General features: G+C 41.2%; 1 protein-coding gene across 7 annotated transcripts in view; it reads right to left on the bottom strand.

Moving 5' to 3' along the window:
• LOC110986592 (aminopeptidase N-like) overlaps positions 1–19022 on the bottom strand; it is a 93496-nt gene that overhangs the window by 28106 nt on the left and 46368 nt on the right. For 6 of the 7 annotated variants that reach the window (XM_087139887.1, XM_087139888.1, XM_087139889.1 and 3 more), the window contains 2 exons: positions 17386–18121; positions 782–1070 (listed from right to left, as the gene is read on the bottom strand). In XM_087139887.1, the coding sequence (XP_086996013.1) occupies positions 782–1070; positions 17386–18121 (1025 nt within the window). Of the gene's footprint in view, positions 1–781; positions 1071–17385; positions 18122–18221; positions 18378–19022 lie in introns of those variants that run through there. The other variant, XM_022248572.2, reaches the window with a different exon arrangement.

The raw sequence follows: 19022 nt of genomic DNA, 5'->3' as shown, positions 1-19022 counted from the left end.
TAAAAAACCCGTACATCTAAAAAACCTCTAAAATGGGGTTGTCCTCTTTGGGCGGATCAAATAAAATTTTCTAGTGGTAATTTGAAGTTTTTAGTTGTCCGCTTTTGACGCGTGAGTTTTTGAAATTGCTTTACGCAAATTCCCCAAACCCGAAAATCTACAAGCAGAAAATGGGGTTGTCCACTTTTGAAGCATGATAGTAATTTTGCCAGTGGGAATTTGAAGTTTTTAGTTGTCCACTTTTGACGCGCCACGAGAGTTGCTAAATAAAATTCAAATTCCTGCTGGCGGAAAATTGCATTTTTTAAAAATGCTATACGCAAAGTCCAAAATCTCGAAAATCTACCAGCAGAAAATGAGAAAATGGGGTTGTCCACTTTTGACGCTCCATATGTACCACACAACACGACGGTAATTCAATATTGTTGCTTTTTTCAAACAGGGAGATACAGCAGCCCTTACCGGGAGCCAAAACGTCTTTTGCACGTTTCGACACAACAAACAAGTATATGAATGATTAAAATAAAAGCAGAAATCAAAATGAACTGGTCATAACAAATTCTATATTGGTATACTTCAGTAGAAACCTGTTATTACAAGGAATACGACTGAACAGAAAATATCATAAACAGCACAAAACAGAGCCACTTAATAGAATTATGAGAAATTTCGACCCCCCTCCCCACCTTACAAATAATTAGGTTTAATTCCAAGGCCAAGAGAACTGTCAGCAGACGAATACAAACAGAACAGACGACAACGGCGTGAGCAAATTTCTTACCAAGATTCCGTTTTCGGTAGTGGCGTTAGTGTACTTGAAATCGCACACAACAAAAGCCAGCAGGTATGTAGACATCTCCCGGATGCGCTTGTAGCGGGTCACCACCCAGCGACCATCAGTACCCACGGGCACTTTGATCTCCCCGTCCCGTTCGATGCCGTTGGCTAGCGCTGTCATATGAGACCTGTGGATAATCTCGACGTCAAAGACGGCCTTGAAGGCGGGCTCGTCGAAGCATGGGAGGGCCCTCCTGGCGTCCGTGGGCTGCATTTGGGTCGTTGCGATCCATCTTACCAGAAAAGGGGAAAAGATGACAGTGAGCCCCACAATATTGTTGGAATTGGTCGTGCTTTCAATTGTCTCAAAGAAAATGAGCAAAGTTATAAATATTTTCTCCATGGGTGAGCATCCTTTCATCACTGGTACGTAAATGAAGAATACGGTATGGATAGTTAGCGTGCACTGGGCCCACAGGGATTGTTCGGTAACTCAATCATCCGTCAATGTATCGATTATTCCGTTACATTTTCCACTCAGTTAATCAAACCCCTTTTTAAAAATAAAGACTCCCTTTCAGAAGATGCATGACTTTAAAACAAAAAGTTTCATCTTCTGAGAAGTATATTAAAAAACAATGAAACCTTTTAAACATGTAGGAAATACACAATATGGGCCTAATTATAGTTGATGGCTAATGCCTATTAAGCAGGCGGGGCTCCTCAGCTAATAATGAATGATCGACCTACGCTTCTCTGTTTTTGTAAACCTGTGCTGTTTCATTATTGTGGATTAAATATTACGTACAAGTTATGGCGTATGCTTTGCTTAGCTTTCTCTATTTCTTTTGCTCCGTAGGAGGCAACATGCAATATAACTACTGACAACAGATCCTTGAAGAATAATTAATTCTCCATGCCATGCCCTGATCCATTGCAAGTGCGGATCCAGGAGGTGGGGGGGTCAACCCCTCTCTTCTCATTGACATTTTCAAGGGCCTACGTCGGTCTTCAGGATGGAATGCAGTTAAGGACAAAACAGAGTTTAAATAGCTTCACCAACGGAGACAACTACATGAAGTACCCAAATTGTAATACCTAAAATTTCCAATTTACCCCTGCAAAAATATTATAGATCTACCCCTGCTAAGTAATTCAATTATCCAAGAAATGAGTAAAACTGGCTAAGAATTTCTGGACTGGGCTTGGGTAGGAAGCTTCCATTCTAGATCTAGAGATTGCATCACTCTCAAGGCTACGTCATTGCTATACTATTTTATGTAGAGGATCAATAAGTCAATTATGTAACGGTATAGGAGAAGGTATATTTAGTGATCTTATCATGATCTTATCATTTCGGTTCAAAAGTCAGAGATGACAAAAATGCATTGTCACACCGAGCCACAGTTTTGTTACTGCACCTAAGTGCAGTTATGCAAAGCTCGGACTTGATGTCAATCGCCCAAACTGGCGAAGTCAATCTCATTCAACTGAACAATGTTGGCTTTTTTCAATTCGATTTGAACACAGTGTCGCCGGAATTACCTTCCCTCGTTTGTAGCGCTAATTTGATTGCCACTAAAGACAGATTGTTAAATTTGTAATTTGAGTGATTACAAATATACGGCGATCAAATTCAAATATTAAAAGGTATGCTCATTCAATTTACAAGCAAAAACATTCTTATACGTCCATGCCGCGGGTCTTGAGAATAAGGTCCGCAGATTTCATAAAGGTGCAGGCATCCTCGACTATTTTTTCACAGGAATTCACATACATCACCTATTCCACTCGGATCAGAAGCAAAATTGAAACGAGCACATATCCATAATTTTTGTAGGAATCTAATTGTAATTAATATTAAAATTAGAAGGAATGCAGCTTAATGATCTAAGAATACTGACCAAAGAAAATTTACAACAATTTTATATAAATATAAAACACTACGGATGAGTGCAGTGGTCAAGCTTTTGTTCATTTAATGCTAAATGTCATACAATTATGTTGCTAGAGGGGTACACTTTGGCTGTCATTTGGGCCTACTTCATAGGAATCAGGCAGTCCTTCGTCAGTTAATTTTTTTACCGTTAATATCAATTTTGCAGACGCGTTAATTAAGTTCTCAAATCTCCCAAACGTGAAACATAAAGTGACGCAAAATAAACATCCACGGTTGCACAGTGATGCAAAGAGAAACATGGATCGAAGGCAGAAACCTTAAGGTGTAGCAAACTGGGTAGCAATTGCATGCTGTTTAATCATATAACGCATTTTCCTTTTAAATCACATTGTGAAATGTTTATAAACGAAATATAGAACGCCATGAAAGGATGAAAATAGGCCCTAAGCATGGATGAATTGATTATTAGCAGCAACAGAGTCGTACTTCCTGAAACAAAACCAAAGGCATTTCTGATATATTTCTTTAGAGTCTTTATACTTAAAATACAACATATAGTTCAGGACAAACGTCACACATTCCCATGCTTTGCGTAGCCAATTGAATGGGGAACATGGTACAGCTTATTAACTATAGGTTAAAGTAAATGGTTACTGCTGGCGTCTCAGTATAGTGCCATCAAAATCAACTGCGATCGAGAAATATTTTCTCAGAGATAATTTCTTAACGTAGATTGTAAATTCGAACGACCTGAAAGCTGCCAATCGGCGTTGGACCCCTTTTTATTTCACCAACTCTGCACAAAGAACGGCGAACGATACTTGTCATAACCCCGCATCGCTTCTTGCAATGCTCGTGGCAATCGTTTAGCTTTGCTTGACCCTTGTTCCGAACACGAACGAATATCTTGTCGTATTTGTTTTGTTTGTTGTATTGTATTGTATCGTCCACGGAGTTGTATGAAGTACTATCCACCGGAGTATTTAAATGAAGATTAAATTGACCGTACTAGGGGAATTTTTATCTTGTTCATTCGACCTTTTGAAGAGCTGAGTTGTTCCTGATGTTCTCGAAATCAAAGGAAAAATCGAAATAGGATAAATAACACGTTGGTGTCACATTTTTGAAAAAGCAAACAGATACATGTTCTGTGATTCATTTGTGTTGTTATTAGAATATCACGGTCTGCGTTATCCATCCAAGTCACCATCACGCTCATGTCGGGCAAAATAAAGAGACCAAGACCTATGTATACTCTGACATTTGAACTTCTAAGTAGCCCTTGAGAATAGACCTTCGTCGCAAAGAGTATATTATGCAGTATTTAAAATGAAAGCACTCTTCTTCCCTTGTTTTCAGGAAACAATGGAACAAAACAGAGCCCTTTTCCCCAAAAAGTTTTGTTTTCGATTTGCATGGTCTGACCTCTTTTGTAATGGCTATTTATTGTATCTGTTGGCAGAGGTACCGGTATCTATGACTATCGACTATCCGAACAGTAAGCCTTTTTGTTTATAGATTACCATATCTTCTCTTAAATGTTATAATCAAATGACACGACGTAATTGACACAAGACAGGAAAGTCAATCTATTTGAGCTTGTTTTGTTGCTTTTTCATGACCTATAAATACAAACGCACTTTCTTAAATTCGAGGCCAATTTTACGATTCCTGGACATACTGAATGACGTACTGATGTAAAGTTATTCCTTCCATTTTAAACTTAGTCATTCGTACCTTATTTTTTATCGTATCGATTTCCTTTCGGAGTGAATTTTTAAGGAATATGATGTCCTGTAACAAATACAGTTGCTAAGTCATAATTGCAGGCTTTTATGTAGTTTAAAAAGTGCCTTTAGTATTCGCTCGTCGCCCAGCGCCCACACAGGGCCCTCAGAAGGGCAAATCGCTTTGATCTCTCGATGGCCAAAGTTAGACGACCTGTTCATCACTTCCTTTTGATTTTCTACTGCAATTACATTGAAATGCTGCGTCTTGAATCGCCATCAATAGTATTCACACAATGCCAACAAAAGTAGAGGTACAGAACTGGCCAGGTATTTTTCAATCGATCGGTTTCCGAAACCCTAGTTGTCCCAGCAGCAATGGCAGCTATTCCACACACCACATCAAACTTCTTTCAGAATTTTGCCTGGCGAGCCTTAAATATTGCGCTAACACGCACAAAACTCAAAAAGTTCTAAGCGAAATCGGTAGGACTGTAACTATATATTCATAATGTAGGTCTGTTTGTTTTACATGGATCTGGATCTCGATCAGTTGTTCTGAAGCTGTTTCAATCCGTCCATCAGGCGGGATCTGGTGTCAGTGAACGCCATCGTGGTCTGCCAAAACAAACACGCCCCTAGTGACGTGACCAGCTAGTATACCTTGATTACGCATCACGCGTTTTCGACGCTTGCATTGTGCAGAGCATACAGTCGCAATACGGGCGTTTCACAATAGTGCGCCTCCAAGAGTTTGCAACGCGTTGGCCAACCACAATGCTCGAAATCTGTAGACCCAATGCGCGTGTGGAAATGGTCAATAATGATTTCGCGCGTTGTGATAGGCCACGTGTTGCAAACTTTTGGAGGCGCACAACTGTGAATCGCCCATAGTACACGCATTATTGCTTTCGACACTCCGCTGCGAGCGGAAACGAAAGAGTGTCTGTTTGAAATGAAATTGACCGTCCTCTGCTACGCATTTACGGCATAGGCGCGCAAGTTTATACGCGTTTGACACGGAGCATGCTGAGAACGCGCGAGGAATTTAGTCAGGAATGTATGATCTTCGCGTGCACGCCGAACGCGAGCAAGAACCCGTTTGGAATTACCATCTGTCTTTCTTGCACCTGTTAGGACGCACTTCAGCCCAGGGCGGATCACAGACATGACCACCAGGTCCTATTCAAAACTACAGGGTTTTTTCCGTTATCTGCGCGTCACCCGACTAAAATCAAAACTATGGGCAAATTCACCCCTCGATATAGGGAATTTACGCACACTTGAAGAATTCCAGCCGTAAAATTCTATAAAGCCATTTTTCGATTGTAAAAAACCCATCTATTTACTTAATCTGCCCCAAGGCATTGAAAACAATGCGGTTACAACAGCTGAAAAAACAAGGATAGAAGTACCGAAGAGGAAAAAGGTGAATGTATTTGGAAGTACATGTAAACAAATAATAGCAATGGTAAAGTGAGTTGCGCGTAATGCGCACTGGACGCGCTGCCATCCACCGTTCCGCCCATTACTTGCCCATACTTTTCGGGTGCGGTCGCATGGTTACTCCTGCTAACACGAGTGGGATGCGTGCGCATTACACTCGAGTACAGGAGTATACTGCCCCTCTAGCGAGAGTACTCTCGCTGACCCCGGGGCGTACTCCAGCTGTTCGAGCGCTAAGGAGTAAACTCGTGTTAACCTCGAGTAGCTTGCTCGAACGCACCCCTGAAAATCACGGCTCTACGCGAAAGACTGGCGGTGTATGCGTCTATACCTGTGGGGCGGATACAGCGTACACTCACTCACCCCATATGCACATCCTTCAATGTTCAATGTCCATTATTGGTACTCAAGCTTGCGCAAGTGCCCTACTGCATGTTAAATAGTTTGCTCATCAGCCAGACGTGCAAAGGGTGCACCTACGTAAACTGGCCAAACATCTGTAAGCTCAGTTCGTGAACAAAAAAGCACACTCAATATTTCTGTATTACGGCACTGAACCGACCCCTTGGCCTGCAACAAGGGCTTCCAACTCTGAGAAATTTGGTCCTATCAGATCTGAAAAGTGGCACTATTTAGCCGTTTTCTAGGGGATTCTCTCTTCTTTTAAAATGGTTACATTTCATGAGAGGAAAATATCATTCCTTTTAGGGGTGGTCTGCTTTGAGTGAGAATTTCTCAAAAAGTCATCGGTTCACCCACCATAAATTGAAAGGAAAATGAAACACAACATGTTGGTCATCATTTTGCTCTGCAGCCAGAACACGTGTGAGGGTTGTGAGTGGACGCAGGATGATGAGCGAAGTTAAATAACAGACAACGGTATTAGCAGACAACACTTTTATGAAATTCTAGGTGCAACACAGTATCCCACATTTCAAACGTGTCTATCAGTTCCAAGAATTCGAACTATTTTTAGCTAATTTTTTTAAAATAAATTTTGGTTCAAATTCAACCTACGGACAAAGTAAAAGAAAAGGACTGACCAACTAAGCAAGTATATCATCACAAGTCCACAACAACTTTGACTTTCCGGTGGCTGAAAGCTTTTCCCATTATCGACACTTGGGTAAATCGATTATGGATGCTGAAAGTGTAGGCTTCCAAGCTGCATTTTGTCTACAAGTTATATCTTAGAAAGGTGTATTTGAAACACTGAGGCCCCTGATCTCAGGGGAAAATGCCGTCTTCGTGGAAATCGAAATATGAAAAATAACCAGATCAGAGAAATATGAGAGGGCTGCGTCGCAAAGCATTGTGATAGGAATGTTGACAAAAATATGATTATACAATCAGTAATCTGAATTATCTTATTGCCGAGCTTTCAGTAACTGAGTACCTTCGTCGGGGCAAGCAGATTCAGTTCTGAATGAACGCAGGAAAATCCACGTTCATTCCCCTGGAACGTTCCAAGTTCGAAAATGACGCGCTGCTCCAGTTCCTTACGCTGTACATCAGATGACGCTTTCCGCAGGATGGAGACGCTTACGTGACCGAGGGTATGTGGCGGCGCGCAAGAGCGCTGCGCAACAGTGAGACCAGGTGTTTGTTGGCGCAAAGCGGTCACCAAAGTGACGCTTGGTCTCCCCGATGTACAGTTTGCCGCAGCGACGACACGTAATGTAATAAACCGCATTACTGGTAATGTATGTGTGATCCCCGCGTACTCTGTAGGTACAACGGGAGCCGACTACCGACGGGGTGTTAACTATGTAGGGGCAGGTGTTACATCAGCTGGGGCGCTGACAAGGGGAATTGCTCCCTGCTTTTGACGGCGAGACGGAATCCAACCTGGAACGATCGCACCTAAACGCGCAAATCGGGGGTTCGTTGAAAACGGAAGCTGTGGCCGCATCATTTCCGAGTGTACGAAAATGCTTGAGAAGAACGTTACGTACCGGGATGTTTCGAGGGTGAGTACGAGGGGGACGCGATCACGTTGCTTGGCCCCGGTGGGTTTCAGAGCCGTTTCGCGCGGGATTGAAGATACGGCGTTGAAGGCAGCGTCTGTGATAGCCGGAGGGTATTAAACCGCGCTGATGAAAGAAACCTAGCATTTCCTTCCCACATGCAGAGAACTCTGCATCGCTACTACAAATCCAATGCAGTCGAAGAAACTGAGAGTAAGGGATGGAGTTCTTACACTTGAGGGGTGAGACGATTGGTACTGCAGGTAGCTGTGGGAATCTCTGGGTTTGTAATGCACGGTTGTGCCAAGTTTCCGCGCACAGATTTGGACGCGCACGAGGAAGGTAACAGAGGGCTGTGACACATCAGATGTATAGCGCAGTGCTGGGTGAAAAGCATCTGCAAACGCTAAGAAATTCTCAACGTCATCACACGTACCGGTGATAGCACCAACAATATCATTGATGTATTGCAGGAACATTAACGCCTGCAAGCCACGATACTGGGTCAGCATCTGCTCCTCGATGTGGCCAACAAACAGACAGGCATAACTTGGTCCATCCGCGTGCCCACAGCCACTGGTCTGATGTAGTGCTCACCGTTGAACGCGACGTTGTTCAACGTGAGCACCAACTCAGCCAGACGGAGCAGAGTGCTGATGGGATGATCCTGAGTCTGGCGAAGATCTAGATAGTGTTTGGGCGCAGGCAAACCACCTGCATGCATGGGGAATGGATGTGTAAAGCGATTTTTGTAAGTGTTACTATGATGTCTGGCTAAGATATGTGTCCAGACACATACGCTTTTTATTTTGTTTATGTGGCATTTCGTCCAGCTTTTCTGACATACCATGATTTTGGGAAAAGCGTCTTTTTCCCATGCCCCGTGGACAGCATCGGACATTTGGCAGGCCACAGTAACAGCTAGGGGAAACATCGCAAGAACATTTGGAGGATCTAATTTTGATGCTTGTGGTTTTTGCGGCCCCTCCCCCGGCAATTAACAGGCTTGTTTTTACCACAAAAGTTGTAGTGCTAAAATCAAGGAATGCGTGTAACCTAACTCTTTGACATCCAGCTTAAAAACGGAGAAATCACCAATTTATGTGCCCTGTTGACGACGAAAAAATGCACAGACTTCAATTGATATAAATCGAGCAGTTGTGCGTAAGTGTGGCTCTAACAAGAACCGGTGGTTTGTGTATCAAAACCACACTCTCCCCAAAGGTTGTCACCCCAACCTTTAACAATCACTTCTCCACTAAGCTAGTTTCAGGTAAATAAAGGAATAGCAACAAAACCCACAAAACAACAAAACAACCCAACCAACATACAAACAAAGAAGAGAACGAGCATGCAGTGTGTCACTGTTCTGGGAAAACTTCTAAAATTGAGAAATTTAGTGGAAAAAAGACCAAGTGATAAATTGAAAATGGAAATAATTTATCATCTTTGAGGCTAAATCTCATATATATGTAGCATTTCTTTTCATGGTTCAGTAGATTTTATTCGGTGTACGCCTTCTAGAGCACATACAAAGAATTTCAATGTAATCGTTTGTTAACATTTGTTGACAAATGAAGTCATCAAAATGAGACGTCTCAACAGAAGATTGGCAAGTTGCCAAGGACAATTCCGTATGGTTCAAGAGGGTCAGGTCAAATAACCGCAGCGCACGTCGAAGGCGGAGTGAAACATACGAGTTTTAGCTTAAACTTAAAATAACAGAATGCGTTGAGTTAGAACAACACGTTACTATGGAATTCCATATCTGCCGTCGCCCGTCGCCCGTCGTCCGTCGTGCGTCGTCCGTCGCCCGTCGTGCGTCGTCCGTCGTGCGTCACCCGTCGTGCGTCGCCCGTCGTGCGTCGCCTATCATATGGGTTGCATAGGACATGCAAAAGCCGTTGTTTAACAAATGACAATGTGATGATTCCATTCACTTCTAAAGATCTTTTCCGAATAAATACTAGTTACATAATTAATTCCAATAATGCTAGACTACCCCTGCCCCTTGACAAGAAAATATCACCTCTCTGAGAATTCAACCAAGTGTTTTTTGGGGAAAAACATTTTCTGCAAAAATGTTCCGGCCAACTTATCCACAGTGTTATTCTAATTTGCATACTGTAAAAATGTGCCGACTTGTTTTCATCAAATTCCAGGAAGAAATCTGCCAACCGATACAGATGTTCTATCTTGTCCTCTCAATTTCACCTTGAAATCCAGAAATACTAGACGTGCTGTGGATAACAAACTGTTTATTAAATGTATTGTTAAGGGGCAATTACCACTTGGTTTAAGTTTCAGAAAATATGACGTGTTGGTTTTTGTGGGTGTGTATGCCATGGTGGATAGACCAATGAGAACAGATTGTCCAGCACATCAGCATTATTTATGGGGCTAACAAGTAACGTTAATGTTTAAAAGACTTCTGTGAGCCAACCTGCAAATAAAGTCACGTCTAATTTGGAGTATACAGCAGATTTCATCATAGGTATACCCGCCCTCAAAATAATGTTGAATCAGTTCGTCTCTTATGAAAACTATTGGGGCAATTACCACTTGGTTTAAGTTTCAGAAAATATGACGTGTTGGTTTTTGTGGGTGTGTATGCCATGGTGGATAGACCAATGAGAACAGGTTGTCCAGCACATCAGCATTATTTACGGGGCTAACAAGTAACGTTACTGTTTAAAAGACTTCTGTGAGCCAACCTGCAACTAAAGTCATGTCTAATTTGGAGTATACAGCAGATTTCATCATAGGTATACCCACCCTCGAAATAATGTTGAATCAGTTCGTCTCTTATGAAAACTATTGGGAATCAAACATTGTAAATAATCTATTATTTACATTCCGTTCTGTGGGATATCGTGCAGGGACAGATAGAAATATCACATAGGATATAGACCTAAAGTCTGGCTGTTAACGAGTAAAGTTACGTCTAGAGTAACTAAGTTATCTACCACAATCTATCTACAAACAAACAATCAAACAATCTACCGTAACAAAAGTCTATTTTGTTGATTTAGAACAACACATGCTGCATATCTTGATAACTGAAAGAGTGTTTGAAAAAGGTTACCACGTTATGTTTAAACTATTGCGAATTGTCCTTTGTAAGCTTGATCAATTTCAATTTTGGCTCTCTGTCGACTGGTCGGCCATGATTTATGTGTGCACATTCATGTACACATACTGTACACGTACATGTACATGTACTCCATCAACGCACGTAAAAGTATACAACGCACTACTACGGACAAATGATTCTCGTGCAAGATATTCAATTCGCAATAACTTGAAAATACTACCGATGTTTTATTAGACCTTAATACACACGGCACTTTATTTCATTTGTTTGGATAAACTGGAGAGGTTGGTTTAAAATGGGAAAGACCGTGGATGTCTTTTCATTCCAATCTGATCGTGTTTATTGTTTGTAAAATCATTTTATCAGAATTTGCTTCAAATTTTATGCAACTGGGTTCATATAATACGGTGGTTTTTAGTTATCAGGTTATCTTCGTGAATTTTATTTGTTTGTTTTTTGTTAAAAATAAATTATGGTCTTCATCCGCGAAAGAAGTCGGAACGATGTTCGGTGAGGATTCGAAAAACATGGACAGCTGGCGGCGAGGGTTGGCGGGGTTTTACGCATGTGTATTAGTAGAGGTATACGTTGGAACGTCATTATAAATCCATCTCAAATGTTTTAGCTCAGAAATTTTCTTCAAAGAAGATGTTAAAGGGATGGGATGAAAAGAAAGTGGGTAGGTTTGAATTTCGATAGATATATTGCAGACACAAGTGAGCTCACGTATTAGTCCTAATGTCATTTCATTCGTTTCATTCTTATCGTTCCTGAAAATTCCGAACTGTATGAATTATAGTGCATGTACTTCCTGCGGGTACATATTTTCCATTTGAGTGAATTTACTCAGTCAATAAGTGCAAACTTCATAGTTGGGTTTAAAGTTTACAAATTAATGGTAAGAGCTGAAGATGTAATAAAATAAAATTTCTATAACTTAATTGCAAGCAATTGAAAAAACTATAGAATCAGGACAGAAAACAGAGGAATTTCATTGTGGAGTGTTGCTGTTTTCGTTTTATATAGAGAAAACCTCTCCAAATATTTAAATTATTTCTTCGCCAACTGATTGTTACATGATAAATATATGTCTTTCCAGATTTGACTATGAATGTATACTGAAATAACACAGTTCTGAAAGAGTAAAAACAGAGCAGTAAATTACTTAAAAAGTTACATTCAACTTAAAGCATGGATAGTAATCGGCGAAAAGGACCAAACAAGCGAAAAATGTTCACGTGGGCAAAATTTAAGACATTGTGCATCCACAAGACCACTTTGATTTTAGTTGATCCTCCACACTTGAAACATTGCTCATGAAATCAAAATCAAACAACTTTACTCAAAGTTTGTTTCAAATGAGCAACAATACTGATTATAAAAAATTAAATAATAACAGATTGACCAATTCAACAAAACCCTATGACTGACAGAGCCTCATCATGGGCGCACTTTTGTAGGCAGTGTTCCGAACATAGCATCATGGCTTCCACAAATTATTTGTCTTTGCCGAATTAATACGCCTCAGTCCTCGAGTGTTTGTTTCTGAGACTTACGACTGAAGGGCAAGTCCAGCTGTGAGGTTATCGACATCCAGACTGAGGGCTGCGCAAGTCCGAACAATTTTTCATCAATTTTTCCTTAACAAAGAGAGAGAACCTGAAGCAACAAGCTCGTCAGCCAGACTAATTTCCCGTGCGCAGCATTACGTGACGTGCGCGCGCCAGTCTGGTGTGACAAGCGTAATTTAAACTTTCAAACCTTCACCGATGACACGCGTGCGTGCACGAGATGGAGGACACCGTGTCCTATCCAGTCTTTCTAATGGAGATCAAAGTACTATGAACCGTACAATAAATTATATATCACATTGTTTGCTGCCATGGGTCGACCAATCAGAATGAGAGTTCAAGTTTGCCTGAAAATCAGATTCATTCCAACCATGTTGTAATTCTTCCAAACATGTGCCGGCATTTTGGAGCTTTGAACTAATCTTTCAGGAATGTTGGAAGAACCATTGGTCTTTTCATCTTTAATAAGAAAACGATGAAAAAGGACACCTCGATCACTGTATTAGAATTTTATGGCAGGACACTTATTTATTACTTGTGATTTGCTCCACTGTGGTGTTCTATATCTATTCAAGCCACATTACCCTGTGCATATCACTGCACTGCACAGTAAGAGTTGTTTCACTACGCAATAAGAGTCGTTCAGCGGCGAGGTGTTGGTAAGGAACACCGTAGAGAACACCGAAATATATAAAGAAATTGCGCCACTTAGTAACGCCTAGGAAGATTATGGCCTCGTATTTTTACTGGAAATTCGAATTTATGACCACTGGGACAATTTTCTTTTCAATTTCGCGCGGCTTTTGTCTGGATTTTTTTATATATATATAGAGAGAGAAGAACTTAAAATTATAAAGACTCGAGCAGACGGTGATATGAACCTGAAAAAATAACTTTAAAAATGATCTTCAATGCACTTTTGATCTTAAACTTTTCCTTTCCTTTCTTTTTTAAATTTCAGCTTCTACTTAAAGACAGCCACTAAATAGTTTTGTCACATTTAATGTGTGTGGGAATACAACGAGTCACCTGATTGTGATGTAAATGAGATTTACAGAAATGAGAGGTCAATTTCTGACAAGCTATTTCTCTTCAGGTCAGGCCTTTTTTTTTTCAATTTCTTAATATGCTAGAAAAATAATTTACAAAGGCAATTTCTAAGGTGATTTTTAAAGACGTAAACGAAAGAAAATGATTAGGCCCACAAGTTCTAAAATTTTAATAAGAATCCAATTTTTAATAAAATCTTTGCACATTATTTCCCAACCCAAGGATTACAGAAGTGGTTAGTTTCAGAGGTCAACGTTCAGGCTACATTAAAATGAACTTAGTGAACTCCTCTGATCATTCCCAAAAGTACGAAAATTGGGACCTATACTATCAGATAAGCCAAACAATTCTCATCGCAGGGAAGTACTCTCATCGCGCAGTGAAACAACTCTCATCGCGCAGTGAAACAACCGTCGCGCAGTGAAACTACTCTGATCGCGCAGTAAAACAAGTCTCATTGTGCACTGAAACAACTCTCATCGCGCAGTGAAACAACTCTCATCGCGCAGTGAAACTACTCTCGTCGCGCAATGAAACTACTCTGATCGCGCAGTAAAACAACTCTCCGATTGCGCACTGAAACAACTCCCATCAGGCAGTGAAGTACTCTCATCGCGCAGTGTGAAACTAATCTCAACGCGCAGTGAAACTACTCTCATCGTGTGTGGCCCAGATTTCTCTTTCTCAACCCCAGTAAAACTAAGTAGTATACTCCCTTTTTTACGGGCTTACCCTAATACTCAGGACTCCCACTTTTTGCAAGAAGGTTTTTTGTGCGGTTTCCGGTTAGGCTATTCAGGTCCCAGGGTTAGTACCTCTGCTCGTGATTCTGCATTTGCTCGCAAACATCCCAACATTCTGCAGTCAAAAATTGATCGTGAAGTTGCTTTGGGTCGAGTTGCTGGCCCGATTTTGTCCCAGCCTCTTCCTCATTTCCGTTGTTCGCCTATGGGCCTGGTCGTGTGAAGTCTTTTTCCGTCATTTGATTGCATTAATTAGGTCTTGTAAATTGTCTATTTTACCTTCTTTTTGTAATCACAACGTAGGCCAGTCGATTGTCTTTCCTCACATTCCGATAAATCACAGAATCAGGCCGTAAATACGTTTGTCATTAAATGTGTGGAATGATTTACAAGATAATTTGTAAATGTTTTGGGGGAAAATGGTATTCAATAATCTTAAAATAGTTTTCACGATGAGTGTTTTGGAATTCATAATTTATTTTTATTGTCTTGATTTTGCCCTTAAATTCGCCAGCCTGTAAGTTCCCCCCATCTGCATCCATCATCCCACACTCCCTTGGCCACCGTGACGCTACTACTTATGGAGTGGAAAAAAAATCTGGCCACACAGCTGTAATCTTTTTCAGGCGAACTCTTGCAATGAATCCTTCTTACAAAACGGTGCAGCACTAATTGCTTGAACAGACTACTGCTTCAGCAGCAACCCGAACATACATGTACATACACATTGCAAAGTTTCAAGTTACCGGCATTCAGTCGCCTCCATTTCTACAACTCCCAATAGTCTCCCATAAATCTTACCTGTACAGTGAAGTTGCGACGTAAACATGACCCTTTAAGGTAAAGTGTGTCTTTCCAAAAACTCTACATTTCTAGACTGAACTGCCTGACACTTATCTTCATACGAAATGGCAATTTATGTGCAAAAAGTTTTTTTTCCCATGGATACTGTTACTTCTATTTAAGTTGATACTGATATTCCGGAAAATTCAAGCGTTATGATGACAAATGTCCTGGTGAACAGTGCCTTATACTAATCACGCATTGTTCCAGACCTTGTACCGTGTATAGGCTTATACGTAATCTTGGCAATAAAACTACCTGTGATGTCCAAAGCAAATATAAGTAGTAACAGCAGGTCAATCAATAATGATTTTGCTGATGCCAGCGATCACAACCTTTCAAGGCTAGGAAGTTATGTCTATCATACCTCTCATTTATTTGAAAACCAGATTTGGGGACTGTTTGAACACCTGTGTGTGATGTGTATTGTGTACATTACAGATGCCAGAGAGGTGACCTTTTCTATGATCTATTAGTTACTCGAACCAATACGTCAGCAATGGAATAGTTTCAGACACCGATCCCTGGCCTGAGTTAAGAGATCTACCTCGACAGGATGAATAATAATGATGCAACCCTTTTCTGCGGGCATAGTTGGTGAATGACATAGATTTTAGTTAAGAGCATCTTTTGTGCAACATTTTACTCCGCTGAAATGAATGAAAACTACACGCAATGTATTTGACACGCCTTTTGTTCATCTTATTGAAAACATCGCTTTTTGAGGAAGACAGTGTTATTGAATGGAAACGTTCTGTTCAATTTAAGAATCCACATTTGCTGGATCTAAATATCTGTAAGAAAACTATGCTCACTCACTTACTGTCTTGTGCTTAAACAGCAAAAAGCATTAAAGAAAAAAGCTTCTAAAAAAAGCCTTTCACATTCAAGTTTCTTCCTTAATTTTACAAGAACCTCTGCTCGTAAATTCAAAAGAGCACAGAAATTCCATTAAAATGCCAACATGAAAATTCACAACATGGAATGCGACACAAAGGTAAAGTTACCAGGACTGCTTTCAAAATTACATGTACATTGCATAGTACCGTAACAACTTGGAATTACGTTTTAGCCTAAGTGTTTTCAAGTTCCAAACAGTCATATTTTCTATTTCTCTATATAAAATTGGTCAAACGTACAAGTGAGTCAACCTATACTGACAAAAATATATACAATCAGTGATCTTAATAATGCCTACAAGTGAGTCAACCTAGTTGTTTTATTCAAAATTTGTCATCTGCAGTTGGAATTAATTGTTGCACTTGAAAGCTCTCTGTTCTCTTGTAGTGAATGGCATTAAAGTTGAGAATTTTGCTCTCAACGACATATCAATACAATTTCAAAAAAACCGCAAACAGCATGATTAAATTCCAGCGAAAATTGGATTGCATGCATTATTCCACTGGCGGGGCTGGACTTGAATTGACCTCCTTACTCGACTGTGAGCGAAACTCGCGTAAAACCCTCACCTCCTAAATGTTAAGGGTAGCAAAACTCCACAGGAAGGACGACCTCCTATTGCCCACCCATAGGTTTTCCCTCGTGTTGTTCCCGAGGCCGTGAGGAAAGTGCCTAAAGATGAATTTTTCGCACTTTAATTTCCCACAGTATGTTTTCCTTCTAGGGTTTAATTCAAATCAAACACATTCATTCTTTTTATATAATCTAAAACGGCATTTTTTCTTCAAAAGAAAATAACTGGAACACCCGAAGAAAACTTTGCCCTTCAGTAACACTACACAGTAACTTAAGGCCTTATACGAGCTGGCGAATAATATCGGAAGTCTCTCAAACCATTCACGGACATAAATTTTGAATAACCTTTATGTCGGGTCATGGTGCGTGATTCTATAACGTATTATATTATGTCTAGAAAGCACTGTATTCAAGAAAGTCAGTCAAAGCAAAGCAAAATCATCCATTATAGGTTTCCAGTACAAACGAGTGATAACAACGCCGCCTCTTGGCTCTTTGTTCCTATGGGAATATTGAGGGAATATTTGCTAAGAAGCCTCTTTGGTTATCGGTTATGAATATGAGGTTCGAGGAATTTATTTTCAATAAGCCTTCTCGATTAATGCTAACTTGGCTGTGTACATTAACATGTGACTCGTGGCACTATTCTTTGAATTCGTAGTTTTCATCGGCTCACAAGGCACTGCGGTCTTTGGTGGTGCAAAATGAAACGAGATGTTCACCTATTTAGGAAACTTCTATCCAGCTACCCCACTCCCGGCTTCCAACCCCCCCCCATCTATCTGACTCACCTTTCTTCTCCTTCAGCTGTAGTGTATTTGCTCCTGTAGAATCCTGCAAGCTTGTCATTGAGCTCCCCGGAGTAATTCAGTTTAATCTCGTAATCCTGACCACTCGCAAGTTTCTCTTTGAGTGTGATCACGAGGAAGTCGTACTCCACCACGAATTCGTAACTCTCGAACAGGTCCGGGGCATCCATGCCGCCGCTCAGCGACGTGACTTTAGGTGGCTTGTGAAGCGTCAGGTCCAGTGTGTGCAGGGTGATAGTGTTAGTGGGCTCATTGCACTCCACTTTGATGGTCACCAACCCATCAAAGGTGAAATTCCGGCCCATTAGCGAATCCTGGGCGTCGTCAGTGGTGAGGAACGGTTGCAGCCTCACATTGTACCGTTTGGGGATCACGTCCAAGGGCAGCCGGCCCTTCCACTCTTCGGCCTGCTGTCGGTTCACCTCCACCCCAACGCCTCCTTCCTCCGATAAATTGGGGGTCTCTTCCTCTTCCCTGGGTGACTCCCCTCTACTCTGTCCCACAACAGGTGCTTGAGTGGCTTCGATATCCGCACACCTGTCAGGTACGTAGTAGGCCAACAGCCCCACACCAATGATGATAATGCATGCCGTGATAAACACAAACAGCATCTGTGCATGGCTGCAGTACATGCCCTTGCGAACGGGCTTGCCTGTCTCCCTATCCACCTCGAGCGTCCCGTCCATACCCATTGTGACAGTTACTTTCTTAACACTTCCTACAAGAGAAAGACACCAGTAAAATACAAAAACAATTAATCTATTCCTCCAAATAAGTCACAATGCTAAGGAGAAACAAAATGTAGACCATACACTTACCAGTGGCACAAAGTGTAGTACACTGCTGCCGTTCGGTGCGACGTGAGTAGGAACTCAACCCAGTGTACCCAGCTACAAGGGCATAATAGAGTTGAACTCACGTCGACAGCAAACACGTAGTGACCTGCACGCTGTGCAGTGCATACAACGTTTCGTTTGCTAGGGGCGTATACTAGAATTTGGACCCATGAGATTATTGAGATAAGCGCCCAGATTATTACCACCCACTGAACTAACTTAATCAACTTATACCAAGATCCTCACAAGCAGTGCGGCCCACTGGAGCAGTCCAATCTGTCAGCGTAATCTGCAACGTCGGAAACCTTGATGATGATCGTATAAAAGCATGGAGCAAAAAATAAAAGCGAACTGAATGATAGGCAGAGGCGTAACTATAGGGGCACGAAGGGTGGGTACGTGCCCCCAGAGGATGCCCGTGCCTCCTCCGGGTGCCCCCATTTGAAATCTCCGTTGAGTTTATATAGCTATACAGCTATGTGGTGCCCCCTTGAAAAAATGTGTGCAGCCCTGGGTTACGCCACTGATGGTAGGCGTCAACGCGAATTCCCATTACAAACGTAATGGAAACCTATAAAAACGGGAATGAAATAATGGACAGTTTTCCTAGGGCTCTGAATGTTCCTCTAAACATGTCTCCTCGAATCTTCGTGACTTTTCATATAAAGAAATCGCGTCTTTTACAAGCGTGATAAATTGATTTAGATTACAAGACAATGATTAGAGTTCACTATGGCTGGATGCCTTTTTTTATAGATACTTTTTCAATTGCAAAGAAGGAAA

This window comes from Acanthaster planci, linkage group LG08 (genome assembly GCF_054643075.1).
Source record: "Acanthaster planci isolate LZ-2023a linkage group LG08, COTS_SCS, whole genome shotgun sequence".
NCBI classification, from domain to species: Eukaryota; Metazoa; Echinodermata; class Asteroidea; order Valvatida; family Acanthasteridae; genus Acanthaster; species Acanthaster planci.
The sequence above is the reverse complement of the archived record's forward strand: the minus strand, read 5'-3'. Positions and strand labels throughout refer to the sequence as shown.